The sequence below is a fragment of the Notamacropus eugenii genome, chromosome 2 (genome assembly GCF_028372415.1).
Source record: "Notamacropus eugenii isolate mMacEug1 chromosome 2, mMacEug1.pri_v2, whole genome shotgun sequence".
NCBI lineage: Eukaryota > Metazoa > Chordata > Mammalia > Diprotodontia > Macropodidae > Notamacropus > Notamacropus eugenii.
The window spans coordinates 253,552,270-253,573,367 of record NC_092873.1 but is presented as its reverse complement, the minus strand read 5'-3'; the positions used below and the strand labels follow the sequence as shown (position 1 = coordinate 253,573,367).

The window sequence follows — 21,098 nt, the reverse complement described above, 5'->3', positions numbered from 1 at the left end:
ATGCCTTTTGCCCTGGAACAGGCAATTCTAGGGAATAACTAGAACTATTGCTTCTGTTTTTCCCCCAAGGGTGGGTGGGGGTACGGGAGAAATAGCAACCACATGCAGATAATGTGCCTGGAGATGGGTAAACAGCCCATCTAACATGAGTCTTACAAAGATTTTTGTGAAGCTAAGTATGAATTAATTAACTTAGAGGAAGCCTAAATACATTTCCTTGACTGTATCCTGAGTTTCTGAGATATAAGATGCCAGTGGTACAGATCATGCCTTCTGGATATTTTATCCAAAGTCTAAAATAGTATGTTTTGCAATTAAAAACACTGATCAAAAAGCATTCAGGCATTGCTCCAAGGCAAAGTCTGGGCTAATGTTACTTTTTCCCCCCATAAAGAACACTGACAAGTTATTCTTCCCAATTAAACTTTTTCTTTATTAAATCTACTTAGAAAAGTAGTCTTCAACAGAACCAAAATTACCCTAAATCCATCAGTCATTTACTCTTCTCATGATGTTGAAATGTGTTTAAAAAAAAAAAAGTTAGCACAGTCTTTTATCTACGCAACTTGTATCTCTCGTCTCACAAGATATTTTTACCAGCCACCCTGGAATCTGATTAATGAATTCACTGACAGTCATCAAAATGATTTGGGCTTTTGTCCCAATAGTACATTTCTTCCCATTTGCTTCTGGAAAGAATTTTCTCCTACAAGCCAATGCTACTGAAACCCACAATTGTGTGGCACCAGAACTCTGGAGAAGGACACACTCGAGAGATCTGGGGTAGGAAAAGAAACCTAGGAAAGATTTCACAAGCTCATTTTAAAATACCCTTAAGAGAGAAGTCATGGAGAATGGAATTTCAAGGGCAAAGTTGAGATGGGGCAACGGTTTCTGAAGACTTCACTGTATGTGCGATGGAGATCCTCCAAGAATAAAAGCCAGAAAGGCCCAAGCAGTAACAACACCACAGATTCTGCAAGAAAATGATGGAAGGTAGATGGCCTTCTAACCAAGAATCACTTGGTTTTTTGGGCTACATGTCTATTTTTCTCTTATCACTTCCTGAATCTTGCTCAATTTAGGAAGAAATTCTTTACCACTCAAGGTCCAGGGCTATCACACTAACTTCATACATATATACATCCCTAAGATGGTGCCCTTGTGTTCTGAAAATCAATTTTCCTAGTAAATTTACAGAAGCTCATAGAAACTAAAAGTTGATTTCTTGGCATCCAAGGGGGCAATTTTTATAGAAACATATAATGTAAAAGTTCTATTCAGATGCCATTATCCTCATTTAGCATTTATGTAGCTCAAAGACATTTAATTAGTTGTTCCCTTGCATCATAAATCAACTAGTGAAGATGCCATGATTCAACAAACTGACATCATCTATCTGAAAGTGGAGAATGACACAAAATGACATTTTATGACCCTGGCCACTTACTGGAGTACGCAGTTGATATTAGGTGAATGCCTCCAGTATCGGTACAGGGTCACTTGCAGGTCAGGGTGATACCTGTATTCTTGCAACACAATCCTGACACTTGAGAGGGGGAGAAAAAAGGCATTTTCCCAGTTATTTAGTGATTAGCACTACACAAGTAGGGAGATAATCCTGACCCATTAGACTAGAAGGCAGTAAAAGATGCTATTTCAAGGATGGGGAAAAGTTGGGAGCCACCTACTCCTTGAACTTGTTGGTCATAAGCAGGAACTGGTTTTGGGTGAATCGCCGGACATCGAATTTGCAGAGGTCTTTGAACTCATAATAGATCTGCTCTTCATCCACCCCAGGCCACCTCCGGACTCTGAGGATAAGGGTAGGTGGTCGGCTGCTGGGGAAATCTGGGCCAGAGAAATTCTGGAAAACATATTATGAACTGTCCACAGAAATAAATGCTTTAAATTTCAAATCTGTTATTGCTATTATCTCTACAAACTTAGAGACTAAAAAACTACATTTAGTCACTACTTTTTATTTTGGAGATCCTTAGGGACCACCACCAGTTCCCAGGTCTCACAACTAAAAGGTCACAGGATCACGGACTTAGAGCTGGAGAGAAACAGTGAAGTCATCTGGTTCTACTACTTCATGTCATAAATGAGGAGCAAGACAAATTAAGTGACTTTCCCAGGGTCACCCAGTTAAAAAATGACAGACAGGAAGGACTGGGCCTAAAGAAAATACTGATGTATCTTATATGTTTGAGAAAACTTTAAAAAGACCAGACCCAACAATAAATATGTAAGCTTGGCTTTTATAGATTTGTCAGGATAAAATACACAAGCTGTCACTCTCCTTCCTGCCATCAGTTTTGGTCTCTTGAGTAGGTATAGAGAGGCAATTTGATAACACTGAGAATCATATGTTAAATGCCTAAAAATCTAGAGAGTCACTGCCCTCAAGGAGCTAATAATCTACTGGGGTAAAACACGTGCACAGATAGTAAGTAAATATAAAGTATACACAGAGTAAACACAAGATGCTTAGATCTCAACAGTTTAGGACAATCAAGATGGAGACTGAGAAGCTAGGGACTGGACTCATGTCTGCACAATAACTAACCAGAGCGCCATTCCTGCTGTCTGGCCCTGAGGAAGCATCCATCCCACCCAGCTTACACAGAGTGAGCATGCAGTGGCCTACATCCAGGACTGCCCTTACGCTGAAGACTGGGAGAGGTCACTGGGATCCCTATACCCAACACCCTACCCCTTCTCCAGCCCCAACCACCAAGTGTCTTGCCACTCATGGGCCCCCTCGAATAAAGCAAAATAAAACACACACAACTACTCACGATTTTAGAGATACATGCTCGGATAAGGTTCACCTGGTTCACATAGGGAGCCAGCACATCAAGATACTGCGGGAACGTGGGTTCCATTCTTATGCCACTGTTAGGTGAAAGAGAAAACCCCCAGTCAGTTCCGATACACACATGTAATCACATTATGCTCTGCATCAGATAAAGATTACAATATAGGGTTCACAGATTAAGAGGCAGGTACATCTTTGGAGATCTCCTTTTGCAGAGGCCCAGAGAGAGAGAGATTAACTAATTTGTTGGAGGTCACATCAGTATTAAGTAGCTGAGTCAGGATTTGAAGCCAGGTCCGTCAACCAAACCCAGGACTCTTCATTCCAACACGCTGCCTCCCATGTGGGGGTGGGGCACAGTCTTTGGGAAAGGCTGCTCTATCTATTTCTAGGAACTCTCTCCTCACATTTAAACCTTGCTCAGCTTTTTCTCTCCTCAGTAAAATAAAGCCACTACTATGCATGCTACTCCCTTCACGGGGTTATATTATGAAGAAGTTGAAAATTGTTTTAAATCACTTAATTTCCTTCAAGACAGCAAAAATGCTACCTTCTACGTAAGACCTCTCCTGGTCCTACCAGCAGCTAATGCCTACCCTCCCCCCCCATAGCTACCTTCCACCTCCTCTATGTGGATCTTGAAGATCCTTGTGTAATTTATATAATGTTGTAAACTGTTCCTGAAGGGCAGGAATTATTGTTGCTTTTTCTTTGTATCTCCAGCAATCAGCACAGTGCCTAGCTCATAATAAGCACTTGTTGATGTAAATACTTACTGAATGATTGAAAATGCTTCCCAGTTACAAAAAGCTAAATAAATCTTAAGTTTTTATGAGCATTTAAAATGGGCTAAGGTGCATCAAATAATAAAATTTAAAAACTTTTTATTATCACCTCCACTGAAGTCCACCTTTGATACTTTACTGTACCATGGGGGTGACCCTGGGTTCCTCCAGATTATTCTAGCCATGGTTGGTCCTACCAAGTACAAGCCCAGTCCAATGCCTGAAGATTAGTCAAGCTAAGTTCTGAGGGTTTCATCACTATGTTTGCCCTTGGTAATAAATATCAGGGCCACAACAACTCACTGACTTAAAAAAGGATCTGTGTTAGTGGAAGAAGTACAAGACCAACAAAGTCTCAGGTCTCTGAAGTACTCACCAATTCCATAGGAAAATTCTACTCCCCTAGCTCCATACTACCAGCAATGGCTCTCTTGGCCTGGGACCCACTTTGGACAAGGGTCATTGAGGCTCAGAAGGGGAACAGGGAGGATAAGGGCTAGATAAGGGAAGTGAGGAGTTACAGCTTTGGAGTTAAGAGTAAAGAACAAAGGTTAGGGCAGATCAGGAGCTAAAATGGGAGCTCCAGAAACATTATGTCCTTCCCAACCACTGTCTGCATTGGACTGGATTAGACTGAGCAGTAGAAACCAGCTGAAGGGTCAGGAGGAAAGAAGGGAGAGAAATCCTTCGTATCAGTATTGTGAGGAAAGGTGGGAAGTTCTGGGGTTTTGTTCAACCAAACAGGCTCTTCGAGAAAGAAAAGGACATGAATCAGAACCTGCCAAGTCAGGGGTTTCCCATACTTGTGATGACTCTGTCCTCATTTTCCCACAGCCAGGACCATGCTGGGTACATAGTAAATGTTTAGAAAGTATTTGTTGATCAACTTTTAAAAGTACAAGATGAAAAGAAATACTCACCCGGTTGATCTATATAGAAGCAAGTGTGCCACCTTCAAGAGAACTGGAAGGAAAGAAAATCTGAAAAATAAGTGACTCCCTGGCTCAAATTTCTTTCTCCAATTTATCCCCTACCCAAATGACAAAGAGATTTTCCCAAAATGCAGATCTAATGATGGTCACTCCCCTACTCAATAAACTTCAAAGGCTTCCTACAGCTTCCAGGAACAAATACAAATTCCTGTTTGGTATTTAAAGTCCTTTACAACCTGAACACAACCTACCTCTCCAGCCTTCTTACTCATTACTCCCTTTCCCAAACTCAAGCCCAGTCAGACTAGCCTTCTTGGAATTCCTCACAAGACAATCATGTCCCAACTCTGTGCCTTTGTACTGGCAATGCCCCTTCAAATCTCAACACAAGTACGACTTTCTACATGAAACCTGTCCTGATCCCCACTCTCCAAATTGCCTTGTATTCATTTTATAGAAGATATATACATTTTCTCCAAAACTGGAACATAAGGGTCCTGAGGGTACAGAGTGTTTGCCTTTGACCTCTGAATTCCCAATATCTAGCACAATGCCTCTCAAAGCAGGTATCTAAGAAATGTTTATTGATTAACTGACTCCAAGCTTCATTTTTGTCCCCCATCAATTTCAGAGTGCCATCACATGATGTTTCTGCTTATTCTAAAAGGTGCAAAGTCCCATGAATGTACCTCAGAGAAGTACCAGAACCAGCTGCTTTCTGCCCTGGACTATTGTTTTTTTGGTTTTGGATTTTTTTAAAGTCTTGAGTTTTCCTAAACTTGCCCAGGCTTTAGCCTTACTGCAGTTCAGATTTCCCCAAAATTTAATCAATCCACCAGCCTCAGCCTCCTCACAAGCCAACACTACCACCACTTTTCCCTGACCTATTTTTTCCAGACTCTTCACTGGCTTCCCTGCCTCCTGTCTCTCTCTCTTCATTCACCCCACCCTCCTCCCAGAATAATTTCCTAATGCAGGATCTGAAAATGTCACTCTCCTAATTCTAAAACCTCCCCTCATTTTATCTAATATAAATGTCTTAGCTAGGATTCAAGGCCTCAGTAATCTGACTCCAAATTGCCTTTCCAGACTTATCTTGGACTTTTCTCCTTTACATACTCCATAGTCTGCCAACCCCACGTGAATAAAATAGACTCAGCCCCACACTGCCAACAGTGAAAAGCCTTCCCCTTCTTCCCTCAATCTCTCCAGCTAGAAGTAATGTCTCCCTTTTGGAGTCTCTCAGACATTCCCTTTTGACCTCTCCTATGCACTTATAAACTATAATAAGCACCATCTTACTTGTACATCTGTCTCTCACACAGACACACACTGAGGGGAGGAGTTGTGTCTTCTTTTACCTTCAGCTCTTTAACATAGCACACCTTGCACACAGTAAGTATCTTACAACTATATGAATGGAAATTTTTTAAAAAATAAGTTCGTTTTTTTACCTGATCCACAAAGGAAGGCATCATAAGCTGCTTCATGAGGGTATTTGGTCTCAACTGACACATTTTTCCCCACAAGGTAAAAAAATAAAGAATTGAGTTATGATTAGAAACAAAATTTGGACCAAGAACTATCTACTCTCGATTCCAATCCAACCAACTTTCTACCTTCTTTGGCAGTTAGGATTATAAATGCTTAGCCCATGCCTGCCCTCTCCCAAAATTATGTCTAACACTTTTTTCTTCCTAATTGTGTCAAAGTAAGAAAAAGCAAATATAAAGGCAAGAGAGTGGCAAGGAAAGGAGAGAAGAAAGAGCTTATTGAAGAAAACTGACAGGATGTATCACAAGATCAGTCACAATTTCCCCAGTACCTAGAACACTGCAGATGTTTAATAATTGTTCCTTGAATTAAACTGAATCAAAGACAACTTAGGTGAGAAACACTGAGTGAGAATGTGCCTTCCTGGGGATGAGGCACATTTCAGGGAAATAGTGCTCCCCAATCAGCAGGCCTCACTTTAAATGAAATGTACCATATTTGATACACTCGCTTGCATGGATGATCACTGGACAAGAATTCTTGGTAGGATTCAGGTCACTATAAGAAAGAAAGCAAAAGGTCAGGGATTTTTTCTTCCTTGCAAATGTTCACTCTTTCACAACAGTACATGCACTCAAACATCCTCTTTTCCCTCTGACTAAGCAAAAATAACCCAAGTCCAAAATACTGTGACTCTTGAAGGGAGAGCTCATTCAAAGGACAGGACAAATTACAGAACATGGGTAGTGACCAAACAACACTGCTCTGAGGGACTTGCAAGATTCCTCTATCATCCCTGAACCCTGATCAACATCCTCTACACCTTCTGCCCCTGCCATGGACAGACGCTCCAGGTATATTATATCTAAATCACTAAATCCCAGTTAGTTGACACAGAAACATTAAAAGCAGATTAAGTGTCTAAACCAGCTACAGCTCTCACATCTCTCATTTCTCCACCCCCAAGTGGCTGAGCTTCCTCACAGGGAAGTGGATACAGCTGATGCCTCCCTTTGAAGTGAGGGCATTTCTGTCAATCTGCAAACCCATCCCAACTCAAGGCTTAGGGCAAAGATAAGGCAATTCTTCCTCCTAAAAAAGGCTGGGTTTCCACAAAACCACATTTACAGGGGATGTTCTCCTTCTCTGTATTTTGGCCCATATTATTCAAATCAGAAAATAGCCTAAAGGTCAAAAGTGAACATAAAAACCCTATTGCTCAAAGACACTTCCCATCATGAAAGTGCTGAGATGCCATAGTTTCTGCCCTCAAGGACCAATATCAAAGACCTCTTGCTTGCCTGTTTAGTACTTCATAAACTTCCAAAAGATTTGAAGCTCTTGGGAAACTTAGTTCCTGTGGGGGAGAAAAAACAAGAGGAAAAAAAACTGGGGCATGAGAGTTGAAATCAGCTGGAATTTTATAAATTTTTCACTTTAAATATACCCCAAATGACCTGTATAATAGCCCTTTTGTCCTCTCCAATGTCATCCAACAGAACAACCATCCCTGTTCCTCCAATCAAGACTGAACGAATATGTAGCCTCCTTGGGGATGAGCAAGTAACTCCAATGACAGGTCATAGAAAGACTGACCCCAGACACATAAAGCAGACTGACACACCTCTTTGCCAGGAGACCAATGTACTAAGGTGGTGATCTGAGCCTCAAGTGAAGAGACCAAGGACACACCCTGGGATTTCCAGGTCTCAGCAGCACCAAATAACCATTTTGGTCCAACAGTGTCTAAGGAGTCAAGTTTCATCTTGCATTGCCATCATTATAGCTGACATTTATATAACCCTCTAAGGTTTTGCAAATCGCTTTACATGTTCTCACCACTACCCTGTAAGGTAAGTGCTATTATTACTTCTACTTTAAGGTCAAGGAAACTGAGGCTCTGAATGGTGAACTGACTTGCCCAGCGTTGCCACACAGCCACCAAGTACCTAAGGGGGGGATGTGAACACAGGTCTTCCTGACAGCACCCTACTCACTAGAATAGTCATGCTACCTCCTAGGGAAAAATGCTTCTCTGGGGAGGCAGACTGTCGCTCTGCCCGAACAACTGTGGCCTGGGTCCTGTAAGAGCTAGCAATTATATTTTGACATTTTTTGTCAGTCCCTAAATCATGCAAATTTTGTTTGGTCACTTCTTCATTTTCCAACTCCAACATAATGGGTAAGATTTCTATCTAAGTTCTAAATCACTTTTTCTAAGGGTGATGGGTGATTCAACTACTGATAGCACCCTGAAAAGCGTTTCCCTTGAGGGTTGTACAGATAGTTATACAGTTCCAAAAATATGTGGAATACTAAGAAAGACTAAAGAAAGTCCCTGCCCTGATGATCTCAGTAAACAAAACAAATAGGGAAAAGCACACAAATTTTCATAAAAGATAGAATCAATTTTACTTACCATTCATAACCTTGCACATGACAAGGTAAAGACAGTTACTAGAGCCTGAACTTTAAACTTTCCGGGAAACTGAAGGCAGAAGAAAAACGTACATTGAAAATAACAAAGCATTCCCTTTCCCAAATGCAGCTCGTTTATTTACCTTCCAAATCTCTTTTGTCACGTTCTTGGTATCTATGAGGACAGGAAACAAGCCATGGATGTTCAGCTTAAACTGCTCATAGGATTCTGAGAAAAGATTCAATTAATCAGCATTTGTTAAATATTTTACCACGTGCCAGGAACTGTGTCTGAGGACAGGAATATAAGAGAAAAGGGAAATCTCTGTCCTCAAGAAATGTAGTTTAGCCAGGGGAGACAACATAGACATATAAGGCATCTCCAAAGTTATTAAAGCTTAAAACTGTACTAAGACTTTGGGGACCCTCTATTATATGAGTAAGGTACCATCTCCTTTTATGGTTCTACCTGTTTGTATGGAGCAAAGCAACCTACTCAGAATTCTAAGGGAAGCAGTTACTTCGATTCAAAATTCAGATGATCATCTTGGAATGGACCAAGCTGTGGTATATACTGGAGAAGATATGGGCCACTTTCTAACCGTAAAACAAATGTAATTTATTTTATTTTAGCCTGAAGATGACACTTTCATCACTAATCATAAACTAAGATGGTTGTCAACTCAAAAAGAGAAAGGTGAAAGCTGACTAAAAACTGAATCAGCTAAGCTTGAAGCTGGAAGTGCCATACAGTAAGCTTGGCTGAGATGTGGTACCCAGTGAGGGACTTGGGCTTCCTCCCAAAAGCAGCTAAAATAATATATAAATATATGTAAAATAAAATAAAGGGCTAAAGCCGCCTTCCTGGTGGTGAAGGATAAAAGGCAGAAGGGTGGATGGTTTTTGTTCCAAGAAGATAAACCAGATAAATCACAATAAGCGGCCCCTGTCTGACTCCAAGGTGCTCTAGATATGGAAGAGGAGCATGTATCTGTGGAGGGGGGCAGGTGGCTAGGAAAGGAAATTCCCCCACCTCACTCCAGTCCCTATAATCCCCTAAAGACTAAAAAAGTTGTGTGCTTTCTCAGGTCAAGTTCTCTCTCCAAAGTCCCAGGTCAGGTTTTGCTGGGATGAAAAAGGGGCAAGGACTTCTCCTTCCCTACCTGGGAGAGGTCTGTAGAACTTTTCATGAAGGTGCAGAAGATCCATCATCATGTTATGCCCTACCAAAGGCTAGAAAGAATAGGGCCAAGAGACACAAGAAATGAATCAAAGAAATGAATTAAAGTCACCAAATGTCATCAGTATTTTCTTGCAAAGAAGTCAGCATATCAGTAGCTGTGGGTAACCTCTTCAACCCTCTTTGCACATCAATCTCTCTCTTCCTTTGAAGAAAAGAAGTTCAAGTGCTCAACAAGCAGTTATTAAGCACCTATTATGTACCAAATGCTCTAATAAGCTCCCAAGAAAGCAAAGACAAAAAGAAAATAGGCCCTGCCCTTAATAAACATTAATTTAAAAAGTTTTTTAAGAGAAGGGAAGAAAGGAGTAGGAAGAACTCAGGAAATCTTCAGGATTTTCTTAATCATAAAATCAATCACAAGATGGAGGGAAGATAGCCTACTTTGCTAATAAATACCACCATTTAATTTAAAACTCAGAGCACCAGCACTCTGCTTCAAAACAAACACAGAGCTTCATCACCCAAGGAACAAGGCAATGCCGTAATGATTTACTTAAGGGGCAGTCCTTTTCTAAAGTCATCTGACATCACATTAGTAAGAGTGTGTGTGTTCATCCTTTGTTGCCAAAGAAGACCATGCCATCAGAGAAATAATGACATGACTTGCACTTGACTTTGTTTTGAGTGAGGGAGGGCTGTGCAGGTCACCAGTCTCACTTCTCCTCCTCCAAAGCCATCTGAATCCAGTGACTAGATACTCATCAGGATGACTGGAGATGACCCAGGATGAGGTAATTGGGGTTAAATGACTTGCCCAAGGTCACACAGCTAGTAAGTGTCTGAGGTGACATTTGAACTCATGTCCTCCTGACTCTGGTCAGCACTGGTGCTCTATCCACTGTACCACCTAGCTGCCCCTTAAAAGTTAATTATATTTTACTGGGAAAATAAATGCCAGTGTGCTGTGTCCTTATAGCTGCATTTCCAGCTCAATATTTATTTTTTCAGTGGTATAGAGCTGATTCTACTCCAAGCCTTCAAGTAACAGAAAGGTGGTATTTTTTATTATCTTTTTATCACTAGGCTTTCTTTTTAATATGAATGTGGGTCTCTACCTTCCTGGCTTTCACCAGCATCTGGAAAAAGACAGCAAAACCCCGGGCTGAGAGGAGAATCTTCTCCCTCCTGCAGTCATCATGGTCACGAGAAGAGTTCTCTAGACACCAGCGGTATTGCCTGCTCACTTTCTTTACTAGCACCTGCCAGGAGAGATCAAGGACATGTTATCCTTGGCCTTAGACTTGAGGCAAGGAAAAGAACTCCAAAGCTTAAGAAAAAAGGAAAGAGTGGAGGAGAAGGAAGGAAATCTCAAAGGCGGGCTATAATAATCTGGCAGTTAATCCAGCCTCCCCAAAACAATCTTTTTTCCAGACTTCCACTGAGGAACCCTAGCATCTGGCCCACAGAGCACGGGTCTTTCACAGAGGACAAATTTAAACTAGGTTTGGCTGGGTGACAAAGACTAATAAATTAAGAGGCTACCAAGGGCTCCTCTTGAACAAGGCAGGAAGCATCCTTTAGTCTAAAAGCACAGAATTCTTAACTCACCCCTTTGTCTTTCATCAGGGTCCAAACTGTGGGGAGAGCCTGCCTTAGTACCAACTGTACCTCAAAAGCCTGGAACCCTGAGGCAAAGAAGGGGAAGCAAGACAGACAACAAAGACTGAAATGAACGAATATTCAGATTTGAAAAAATATTCCACTTTCCCTCCTAAATCTATACCTCAAGGTATTTAGACCACAGTAGGAACAAATGGAAAACTATCTCCATACACCCACATGAAATGCTATCATCATGTTCAATACAACCCAGAGCCAGCATCATCTTCTGTTCACATGACATGAGAAGTTTTAGGCAATGAGGGAATGCAGAAGGAAAAACAGAACTGATCAATACGAAAAGTATTCAGAATTACGCTTAGGAAGAGGGCCCTGAATGTCTATGCATTTATGAATCCCCAATCCAGAATGAATCCTACTCTCAAGAGTCACACTTCTATACAGCATGACCCTAAGTTATCCAAAGAGAAGGTACCAGCATCAGAAGTCCTACCTTCTAAGACCTGCCTCTTACCAACAGGCAGGGTCTCAAGTATAAAGAAAAATCCTTATTTTTTTTTAATCTGGCTAGAAGTTTTGTGGGTTGGTGTCATGGACCTGGCTGAGTACTCTTTTCATTTTCTCCTATCTACAAAAAGGAGTCATCTTGCCTACCAGTTATATCAGGAAGAGTCATCCAATCTCCTTCTTGTGCCATCTCCAACCACCGAGTTACCTCATCAATCACCACCTTCATTTGGTCTTTGTCCAATGTACTATAAATAAAATTCCAAGAAGAAAAGGAGACTACAACTAAATAAAATGAAACAATTCCAAATAAACCAGACAACCAAATAAAATGACTCCAAAACTAAATTACTGTTTCCTATGTCTCAATTTTGAGCATTATGATTTAATGCAGAAAATGGGCCACCAAAAAGAGATTACCACTCTTTCTATACAAGTAGTAAAAATAATTTTTTTTTAAAAAGATCTACATTTCTCCTTTTAAGAGAGATAAGTTTCCTGATCCATTCCTGCCTCATAAGGACATTAGGAAAGAAATAAATGTGTTTTCTTCAATGCTAAGCATCATTATTAGTACTGCATTCAAAAGACAAGAGAACCACATGATTTAAAAAAAAAAAAAAAGCTAGCAACAGAGATCCTGGTAAACACAGGCTAAACTATGTCAAAAATACTATCACCTCCCCTCCAACTCTGGTAGGGACAGCCTAGGACCCTGTGCCCAAAGACCCTAGGAATACTCTATCCCCTCACCCCATCAAGTACCAGTCTTGCTTCCAACCCAGGCTCACAGCCAATATCTAGGGGAATGATCTTATATAGATATGGGATGTGGTACCTGTCTCAATAGATACTACATATCCTGCTTCCTCAATAACTACAGCTACTGAAAACCCAGAAAAGAAAGTTCTTGACACCAAAATCCTTGATATTGGTATCAAATGTTTCAACATCAGGAAGAAATGCAGGATTACCAATGGAAACAACACTGAAAGAACAGATTACCCTCTGTTTTGCATTGTATCCTAAGGACCACAGGGCCTTTCCATGGGCCCTGCAACTGAACCCTCTTCTGTTGTCTCTCACTATTAGAATATAAACTCCTTGGGAGCAGAGACAACTGTCTTGTTTTTCTACATATGAGCCAAGTGCTTTTTGAACATTGAAAGTGCTTATTAAAAATCTTTTTATTTATTTCTTCATTTGGGTGAAAAAAAAAAAAAGGAATTGCTATTCAGGAAATAAGGACAATGACCTACCTCTGATGTTTAAAAAAAAAAAAAAAAGAGGAAAAGGTTGAAATTTCAGGCTTGTTCCCTAAGGAATGCTTTTTAATTAAGGAGATAAAAACAAGTAAGACTTTGGGGGAAACTTCAGCACACCTGAAGACGGTGGGATGGATTTCAAAGTTTTTTCTGGTTTTCTGATTCTATGAAACTGGTATCACACATGGACTACTTTCACCAACAGTCAATAGCTAACATTTATATAGCAAGGACTGCTTTCCCAAATGCTAGGTAATACTTCCCTCTGGCACATTAGTACCAAATATATAACTATAAAAGTTCAGTTTATACACACTTTTAGAGAATGCTAAATAAACTGGAGGAGAAACACTTTACCTACGAACTTTCCAATTCCCTGTCAGAAGGTCTTGCTTAATTTTCTTCTCCTGTTCCTCATTCATATATGGGATCCCATTTTTGAGGAACTAAAGAAAATAAGGAAAAAATGCAGTAGTCATCAATGTGCCAGCACCATAAAGTTAAATGGATATTTTGATTTGAAAGGTATGAATAAGAGACAGGGAAAGGCCTTAGTCCTATGTTCTTATAAACATGTCCTTTTGAGACTGTATTCTCTCAATCTACTAAACTAGTGAAAGTTGAGCAAAGGAAAAAACCAACTAACATACCTTATTATAATCGAAACCGTATTGATTCAAAAATAGAATACTAGAGGCCTGGAAGGAAAATTCTGAATCCATAATGCCAAGTGTGGTAGGGAAGAGGAAGAAGTTATATGAATGGGCTATATACCTATTAAAAAAAAAAAAGAAAGAAATATAAGATTGCATGCTGTCATGGGGAGGGAGAGGGGAGAGAGAAGGAGAAAAATTTAAAATTTATGGAAGTGATTATTGAAAAGTGAAAACAAATTAATTATAAAAAAAACACAAAGGAAAAAAATTTTTTAAATATTGGACACTTGTAGATTGCAGTATCTTTAAGTCTCCTGTACTCAAATGTGACTTATATCAAAATAAAATAAATAAAAGACCAAGGTCAATGGCCTAGCAGAATGCCTCATACATAATAGGGGCAGACACTTGAAAGATTTAGGAGGCGGAGGTTTGATTATGTTTTAGGGTAGCCTTTTTTTTAAACTAATTTTTTTCTTTTTTATTTCTTCCTAACAATCTTTAGGGGGACAGACCTGTCATTTCATTGACACAAGGAGCTCTCGATGAGGAAACCCTCTCCACCAAAGCAGCTCTCCCACCTCGAACTTCCTCTACAACTTACCTAGAATTTTCTGGGTTATTGAGAGGTTAAGTGAAATTGCTAGGTAAGTAAAATTGCCCAGGGTCACAAAGCCAGCATTTGTCGGAGGTGGGGCTCAAAACTGGGTATTCCTGATTCTGCAGCTAGCTCTCAATCCGCTGTATCATACTTCCCCTTTCTGCTTTATTTTTACACTGCTGACATTTCCCAGTTCCACCTCTTTTTTCATAACAGAAAAGTTCCTTTCATCAAAACAAACCAGAATATCAATGTGTGAAAGAATATGCTACGTTCTACACCTGCTGTACATGAGGGACGCCTTGCACATACTTAGTTGTTGAATTTTACTGGAAAAAAGTCCTTAAACTTACTTGTTTGACTTTCTTCCCATGCTTGAAAACATCGACAACCCTAAAAGAACAATGCGGGGAGGGGAAGGGAGGCTGAGGTTATAAAAAATTTTATTTCCATTCGCATCCCCTCAAATCACAAATTACATAACTTTTTTTGTAATACTCTGTGTAGCCACATTTCCAAGAAAAGAAAACATACAGTTCCTAAACATGCTCTTGCCATTATAAGAGGTGATCCCTACAGGTTGTTCTCCTCTACTTACATCAGAGTTAAGACTTATTTAATTAAGTCTCTGAAGACAAAAGTAAGTCTTCTCTTAGGGAGAGAAATGCACATTCAAGACAAAGGCTTCACAGGCAAACGAACAACAGATGTGAAAGAATCAGGAATAGGTCGGGCTTCAATTTTCTCTATGGGAATGTTTCAGGACAAAAAAGGAGACAGGCAGACTAACAATAATTTTAGGACAGATTCTATCCTTAGGTGCAGCCTTGTGACTGAGTCCAAGTTGTACAGAACAAATCTTTTTATTAAGGGGATATGTTTTGTGAAGTCTGGATTTAGTCAGAGGGCTGCACTTGAGGACCTAGAGGGTCATATGTGGCCTTGAGGCTGAAGGTTCCCCCACCCCTGGTAGAACATATCCTGATGGTTTGACCAAGAAGAAGCTAGACTTCACGCTTCTACTGAGGCTGAATGTCTCCTGTTAAAAAATGAAGATTGCATAAATAGAAGAGATCAACTCTACAAAGTTTACAACAGAGAGAATTTTGCCTCTTCCTGGACATGAAAGCACTTCATCCCCCCCTTATGCATTTTCATTGACTGTCTCCATTGCCTGGAATTCTCTCCCTCTTCATCTTTGCCTCCTGGCTTTCCTGAAGTCTCAGTTAAAATCTTTCCCCTCCCCCTTCTTCCTCCTTCCTCTGAGATTACCACTCATCTGCCCTATATATAATTTTGGCCTTTCTATTCCCAGTGTTTGGCACAGTTTTAGCACAAAGCAATCACTTAATACATGTTTGTTAACTTAAGGAAGTCTAAAAGGAAAAATATGTCAAGATCACAGGAAACATAAAGTATGATATACATTTACATTATTAAACTAGCTTGGTGATAATCTGAAAATGTGGGAATCCTTTATCAAGTTTTGAAATTAATGAGTTAAACATAATTTTAAAGACTTTTCCAAATTTATCAAAGGACGGCAAGCAACTTGAAAAGATTAATCTCAAAGCAATAAATAATCTGATGATCAATAGGTCCTACTTTAAACAGGTGTATGTCAAAATGAAACTAATGCTTCTACCTACATAAAAATGATTCCAAAGAAATGGCTCAGCTCAGTGAAGGAAACCCTAATCTAGGGAACTGTGAATAACATGGCACCAAAAATCATCACCAGTTCAAGCTGAACAACAAACTTTTGGATAAACCAACTTCCCAACACTCCCAAGTGCACCTAACGATAACAGGATTATTGATTTAAAACTGGACCAGCCCATCTTACAAATGAAGTGATTTGCTCAGGGTAACACAGGAATTAAGTAACAAAACAAGGTCTCAAACCTAGCACTCTCTCCATTAAAGTTAACCAACTTTCATATACCTAAGAGTTTAGAACCACAGGGAACTTAAAGAGATACTAAGGGTGCCACCATCTTTAACCAAGGAACTCACCAATTTGACATACTGTAAACTGCTGAATGCTTCGCTTGGTCTTTAGATACCACTCTGCTGGTGAGTCAAAGAGACTGTTCAAAGAAAACAGGTATTTTACAAATATTGAGAAAATATCTCCAAATAAGCAGCTTTCATTTTGATATTAAGAGAGTTATCGGGCAGTAGAAAGAACACAGAAGTTAAGAGTCAGAAGACAGAAGTCTGAGTTTTGGCTCCAATATTCATTCTATCTATGATACTTAAATTTTTTTAATGTTGCTGAGCTTCAGTTTCCTTATCAATAAAATTATATTTTCCTCTATGTTCCTCCTAAGGTTATGAAGAAAACCTTAGGAACTTTACAAGAAAACCTTGGGAATTTTACTTTTAAGAAAATCTTGTAAACCTTAAATTTTATAAGTTTTATGTGATTATGAGTTATTATCATTAGCACAAATTCATGTAAATGCTAGAAAGAATTCCTGTTCAAGCATGGATTCCGCTTCCCCTCTCTGAGGGAAGAAGATAATACACTTTTATATGGTCCGTATCATGTGCCAGGCAATGCGCTGAACACTTTAAATTTTGTCTCATTTGATCGTCACAATAACCCTTCCAGATGGATGGATACTGTTACTCTATTTTAAGGTTAAGGAAACAGAGGCAAACAGAGGTTAAATAATTTGCCCAGGGTCATACAGTTAAGGGTCTGGGGCCAAATTTGAACTCAGGTCTTCTTGACTGCAGTTCCAGTGCTCTACCTATTGTGCCTCTGTGTGTGACTCAAGTAAGTCCCACCAAGATTCTTCTATACACCCAGAATAAAGGATTTTCCAACTTTACCTTGTTTGCTGGCCTTTTGGAAAGATGGACCTCAAGCCTGTAAATTCTATGTCCAAACCTACAGGTGAAATTCATAAAAGGAAAGGAAGTCCATTTGTGAACAGAGGACCACATTAGTCACCAGGCAGTATTTAGTGAGCACTCAGCAGGCAGGATGCTGTAAGCCTAATGCAAAACGAATGGCTTCACATGTAGAACGGATATCGTATTTCTTGCCTTTACAAATGGATGGTGGAGGGAAGGAGAGAATTTGCAACTAAAAGTAAAGATAAGTTTTCTAAAAAGATGAATGCAGAACGATATTGGGGAGCAAAAATGGATGTGACGTCATCGATTTGTATGTTTCCTCATCTCCTCTCATTCTTGTCTACGTTCTCCCACAGATTCTTGGCCAGATTCTGACCTAACCGAAGGGGTGACCAAGGAAGCTTGTCCACCAGTAAGCAGACCTGGGGACAACAGGACCAATGGGCATGCGGGGCTCAGAATTAAGCAGAGGACGGGGTCCGGGGCTGCCTTCAGGAGCCTGCAAAGCTTGGGCTCTCCGAAGGCCAGGAGAGGAGAAACAGGAAGACTGGCAAACAGCCCAACTGGCCCCAGCCCTCCGAGCCTCCCGGGCTGAGGCTCAGGACTCACTGGGAGCTGGACCTCCGAGGGGGCAATTCGGCTCCCGGTTAAGGGCAGACACCTTCCAGCCCGCAGGGAAGCCCTAACCCAAAGCCAGGGCAGCGGGGCGGGAGTTAGAAGACCACGGAGCAGAAGCGGTTCCGATGCGCCTCTACCACTAACTGGCGGGGGACCCGGAGGGATGGGATGGGGTGGGATGGGACGGCATGGCCTCCCTGCTCTGCCCGCTCCGTTCCCTCGCCTGTAAAACGCAAGGGCCGGACACTCGCGGCCGTGGGCCGTGGAGCCGGGTCCCGCCCCCCCAGTGACACAGGAGGACGCGGGGCAGCTGCCCAGGCCCGGGGGGGCCTCTCCCGCCCAGCGCTCAGCCCAGGCCCGCAGCCGCGACGCCACAGGCGCCCGGGCCCTCGCTCCCTCGGGACGTCCCTGCCGGGCCGCGCGGACCAGGGGAGGGGCGTGGGGGCTTCTGTACCCAGAAAGTCGGAGCCCAGAATGAGCTCCTCCAGCAGGGGCAGCTTCTGCTCAAAGGCGTCGGCGCCCACCTCCATGGCCAACCACGTGCGCACTGAGGCCCGCTCAGCGGAGCCAGGCCCAGACCCTCGGCTTCTTAAAGGGGAAGCGCCCCCGCCCCCGCCCGAGGCCACGCGAGGGGCACGTGGGGCGATGGGGAGGGGGGAGGGGAAAGCAGCAAGAGGAGGGGCAGCGTGGAGTTGCAAGAGACCTAAGAGGAATGGGGGGAAAGAGAGAAGAGGTGAAGGACGGGGAGAGGGAGAGGAGGGAAAACCAGGGGGGAAGGAGGAGCGCGCTTGTGGTTGGTTGTCTGTTCCTCTGTGTGGTCTTCAGCCTGAGCAGAGGTCTGAAAGGGTAGAGGGTCAGTTCAGATGCGGACACCGCAAACCACTGCCCCTTTCCAGATTCCCCACCAGCCTCAACGTTGCAGCTCTCGGTTTCTGTGCCCAGTCTGCTGGCTAAGTTGGGAGTCACAAAGTAAACTTGATTGTCTCCAGGCTATCCTCTGCTTTTTGTAACCCTAACTCTGTTTGAGGCTTGCCGGTGAACTTTTTTAGCAGCTACTTATAACATCTTCCCATTAAATCTCTCCTAATAGTCTCGTTTTAAACACATCCTCTTGTTTACCTTGGCAGGTTGTAGTGGTTCCTAATTGCTATATATCAAATCAAGATTCCTAGTATATGTTTCTGTGCTATCCTAATGAGGTCAAAGAAATAATTACAGTGTAACCTGGGACACTGGACAAGTCAAGACCTGGGATTAAACCTTCATTTTCTACTTATCTTTGTGGCAACCCAGTAAAGTACATAACCTCTTTGGGCCTGTTTCCTCTTCCATAAAATGAGGATCTTAGACAAGAGAAGAGGTAGCATGGTGCATAGAATGTAGTGCTCTCAGCAGTCAAGAAGGCCTGAGCTCAAGTACTTTTGACCTTACTAGCTCAGTGATTCTGGGCCAGGCATTAAACTTCTCTGTGCTTCAGCTAACTCATCTATAAAATAAGTGCCTGGATTCAGTAGTCTCTAAGGTTTCTTCCAGCTCTAAATCCTTCCAGCCTCTGAAGAAGGGGAAAAAAATCCACTAGGATGGTAGATTTTTAGAACCCTTCATTACCTGTCCTAGCTCCTTCCTAGCTTTCTCCACATTTTACTACTTTTCATGTACTGTTACAATTCAGTAGCTCTGCTCTCTTGGCTGTTGCTATCATGAGACTCCATCTCTCAAGTCCTGCCCTTTTCACTGGCTGTACCCCATCTGGGAATGCTCTCCTTCCTCACCTCTGTCTCCTTACTTCCTTCAAGTCTCTACTAAGATCTCACATTGTACAGGAAGCTTTTCCTAGTTCCCTTAATGACATTATCTTCCCTCTGAGATCAACATCCATCTACCATATGTACGTCATTGTGCATTGCCTTCCCCTTTAGACTATGAGCACAGTGCACTGGAAGACTTTTCATTCTTTGTATCCTCAATGCTTAGCTGTGTCTGGCACATAGTGTCAGTGCTTAGTCAATGCTTGTTAACTGACTACGCAGAATCCGCTTGGAAGATCATTTCCACCAAACTTAATTATCAGTTAACGTTAAATTAGTCAATAATGCAGTGTTCACCAATTACCTTCTCCTTGTATTCCTAAATTAAAACCAAGGTCAGAGGAATAGTGGAGACCAGTATAGGAAGGCAATGTCCTGCTGGACCAGAAATGAGGAATGGAGGTTCAAATTCCCCAGACTTACTAGTTATATAACCCTGAGCAAGTTCACTGACTCTCTGAGCTTGTTTCCTCAGCTGTAAAATGAGGCTAATGTGGTTGTGAGGATCAAATGAGATTATGTATAAAATGTATGTGCATACATATAAAAATATATCAATAAAAATATGTATATAAGCATTCTGTGGACCTTAAAGTTCTCTATGTGAGCAGAGTTTTTTTAATTTTCCAAAGGAGTAAGCAGTAATAAACATTAATGAATCTTCACTGATGGAGTCCTAATAGAGCTGCTCCCAGCTCCAATAATCTAAACCTCATTACAGACCCACTGTGCCTATCTGGATTCCCCCCCCTTTAATGTCCTAACTTCTTCACGTAGGCTTCACTGTTTAGTAGAACAGGTGTGTGTCTGAACTATTAATTCTCACAGAAACAGTAGGCATGTCCAGGTGATGGGAACCCAGCCACTGCCTCTACCTAGCTACTGCCCCCAGACCTATTCCCACATATTGGAACAGGTGTATTCTTGTATTCAATCACAATCACATCATCCATCTAGCCCAAGACAAGACCCCAATACCTAACTATCTATCTTGACCAGACAGGACCACAATAGCTAGCCAATTGGAGGGTAGCATGACCAGAATGTTTAACCATGGAAGCATAGATGGGACCCCTCCCCCATTACCTAATCCCTTAACAAACTCCTCCTGCCTTTTTAATATATTCTATGTAAATTTCTGTTATATAATTGCATCTTTACCCTATAAAAATCCATCTTGCTTTCTCTTGGAACTTTGCCTGCTTCATGAGAGGCGTCAATTTCAATAAACGCCTATACTTGGATTACAGGTGGTCTGACTGACTTCTGAGACGGTTCCACCCCAACACATCATGAAACCTCAGCAGTTTTTGGTTTCCTTGGGTTTAAACCTCAATACTCACCATGCAGCTTAGGGTAGCTAAGTGGTCCAGGGAAGAGTACTAGGCCTGGAGGCAAGAAGACTTGAGTTTGAATCTGACTTGACACTAGCTTTGTGCCTGTAATCAAGAGTTAACTTTCTGTCTGCCTCAGTTTCCTCAATTGTAAAATGGGGGTAATAACAGTACCTCCCTCTCAG

General features: G+C 41.5%; 1 protein-coding gene across 3 annotated transcripts; it reads right to left on the bottom strand.

The window, feature by feature from the left end:
* Nucleotides 1–412: 412 nt before the first annotated feature.
* Nucleotides 413–18,400, bottom strand: PNLDC1 (PARN like ribonuclease domain containing exonuclease 1). 3 transcript variants are annotated; one of them, XR_011974688.1, is made up of 19 exons: nt 18,226–18,400; nt 17,127–17,184; nt 16,302–16,375; nt 14,639–14,678; nt 13,679–13,802; nt 13,386–13,474; nt 11,911–12,011; nt 11,245–11,321; nt 10,752–10,895; nt 9,617–9,686; nt 8,597–8,682; nt 7,337–7,392; nt 6,529–6,593; nt 5,996–6,049; nt 4,530–4,572; nt 2,805–2,901; nt 1,692–1,886; nt 1,451–1,549; nt 413–976 (listed from the first exon to the last, which is right to left on the bottom strand). XR_011974688.1 is itself a non-coding variant. In XM_072643840.1 (19 exons), exons 1-19 carry the CDS (start codon nt 18,299–18,301, stop codon nt 904–906), a joined length of 1,602 nt encoding a protein of 533 aa, XP_072499941.1. In that variant the 5' UTR covers nt 18,302–18,400; the 3' UTR covers nt 413–903. The 3 variants fall into 3 exon arrangements, 2 of the variants coding, with proteins under 2 accessions (XP_072499941.1, XP_072499942.1); XM_072643840.1 differs by having other exon boundaries at nt 1,692–1,867; XM_072643841.1 differs by lacking the exon at nt 5,996–6,049 and having other exon boundaries at nt 1,692–1,867.
* Nucleotides 18,401–21,098: the final 2,698 nt, after the last annotated feature.

Excerpts from the sequence above, each read along its gene's own strand:
- PNLDC1 (XM_072643840.1), bottom strand. The coding sequence starts at position 18,301 with ATGGAGGTGGGCGCCGACGCCTTTGAGCAGAAGCTGCCCCTGCTGGAG. Across the intron at positions 8,683-9,616 it reads GTTCTACAGACCTCTCCCAG|AATCCTATGAGCAGTTTAAG; the intron begins GTAGGGAAGGAG and ends ATCTTTTCTCAG. Across the intron at positions 1,550-1,691 it reads ATGACCAACAAGTTCAAGGA|TGTCAGGATTGTGTTGCAAG; the intron begins GTAGGTGGCTCC and ends CCCCCTCTCAAG.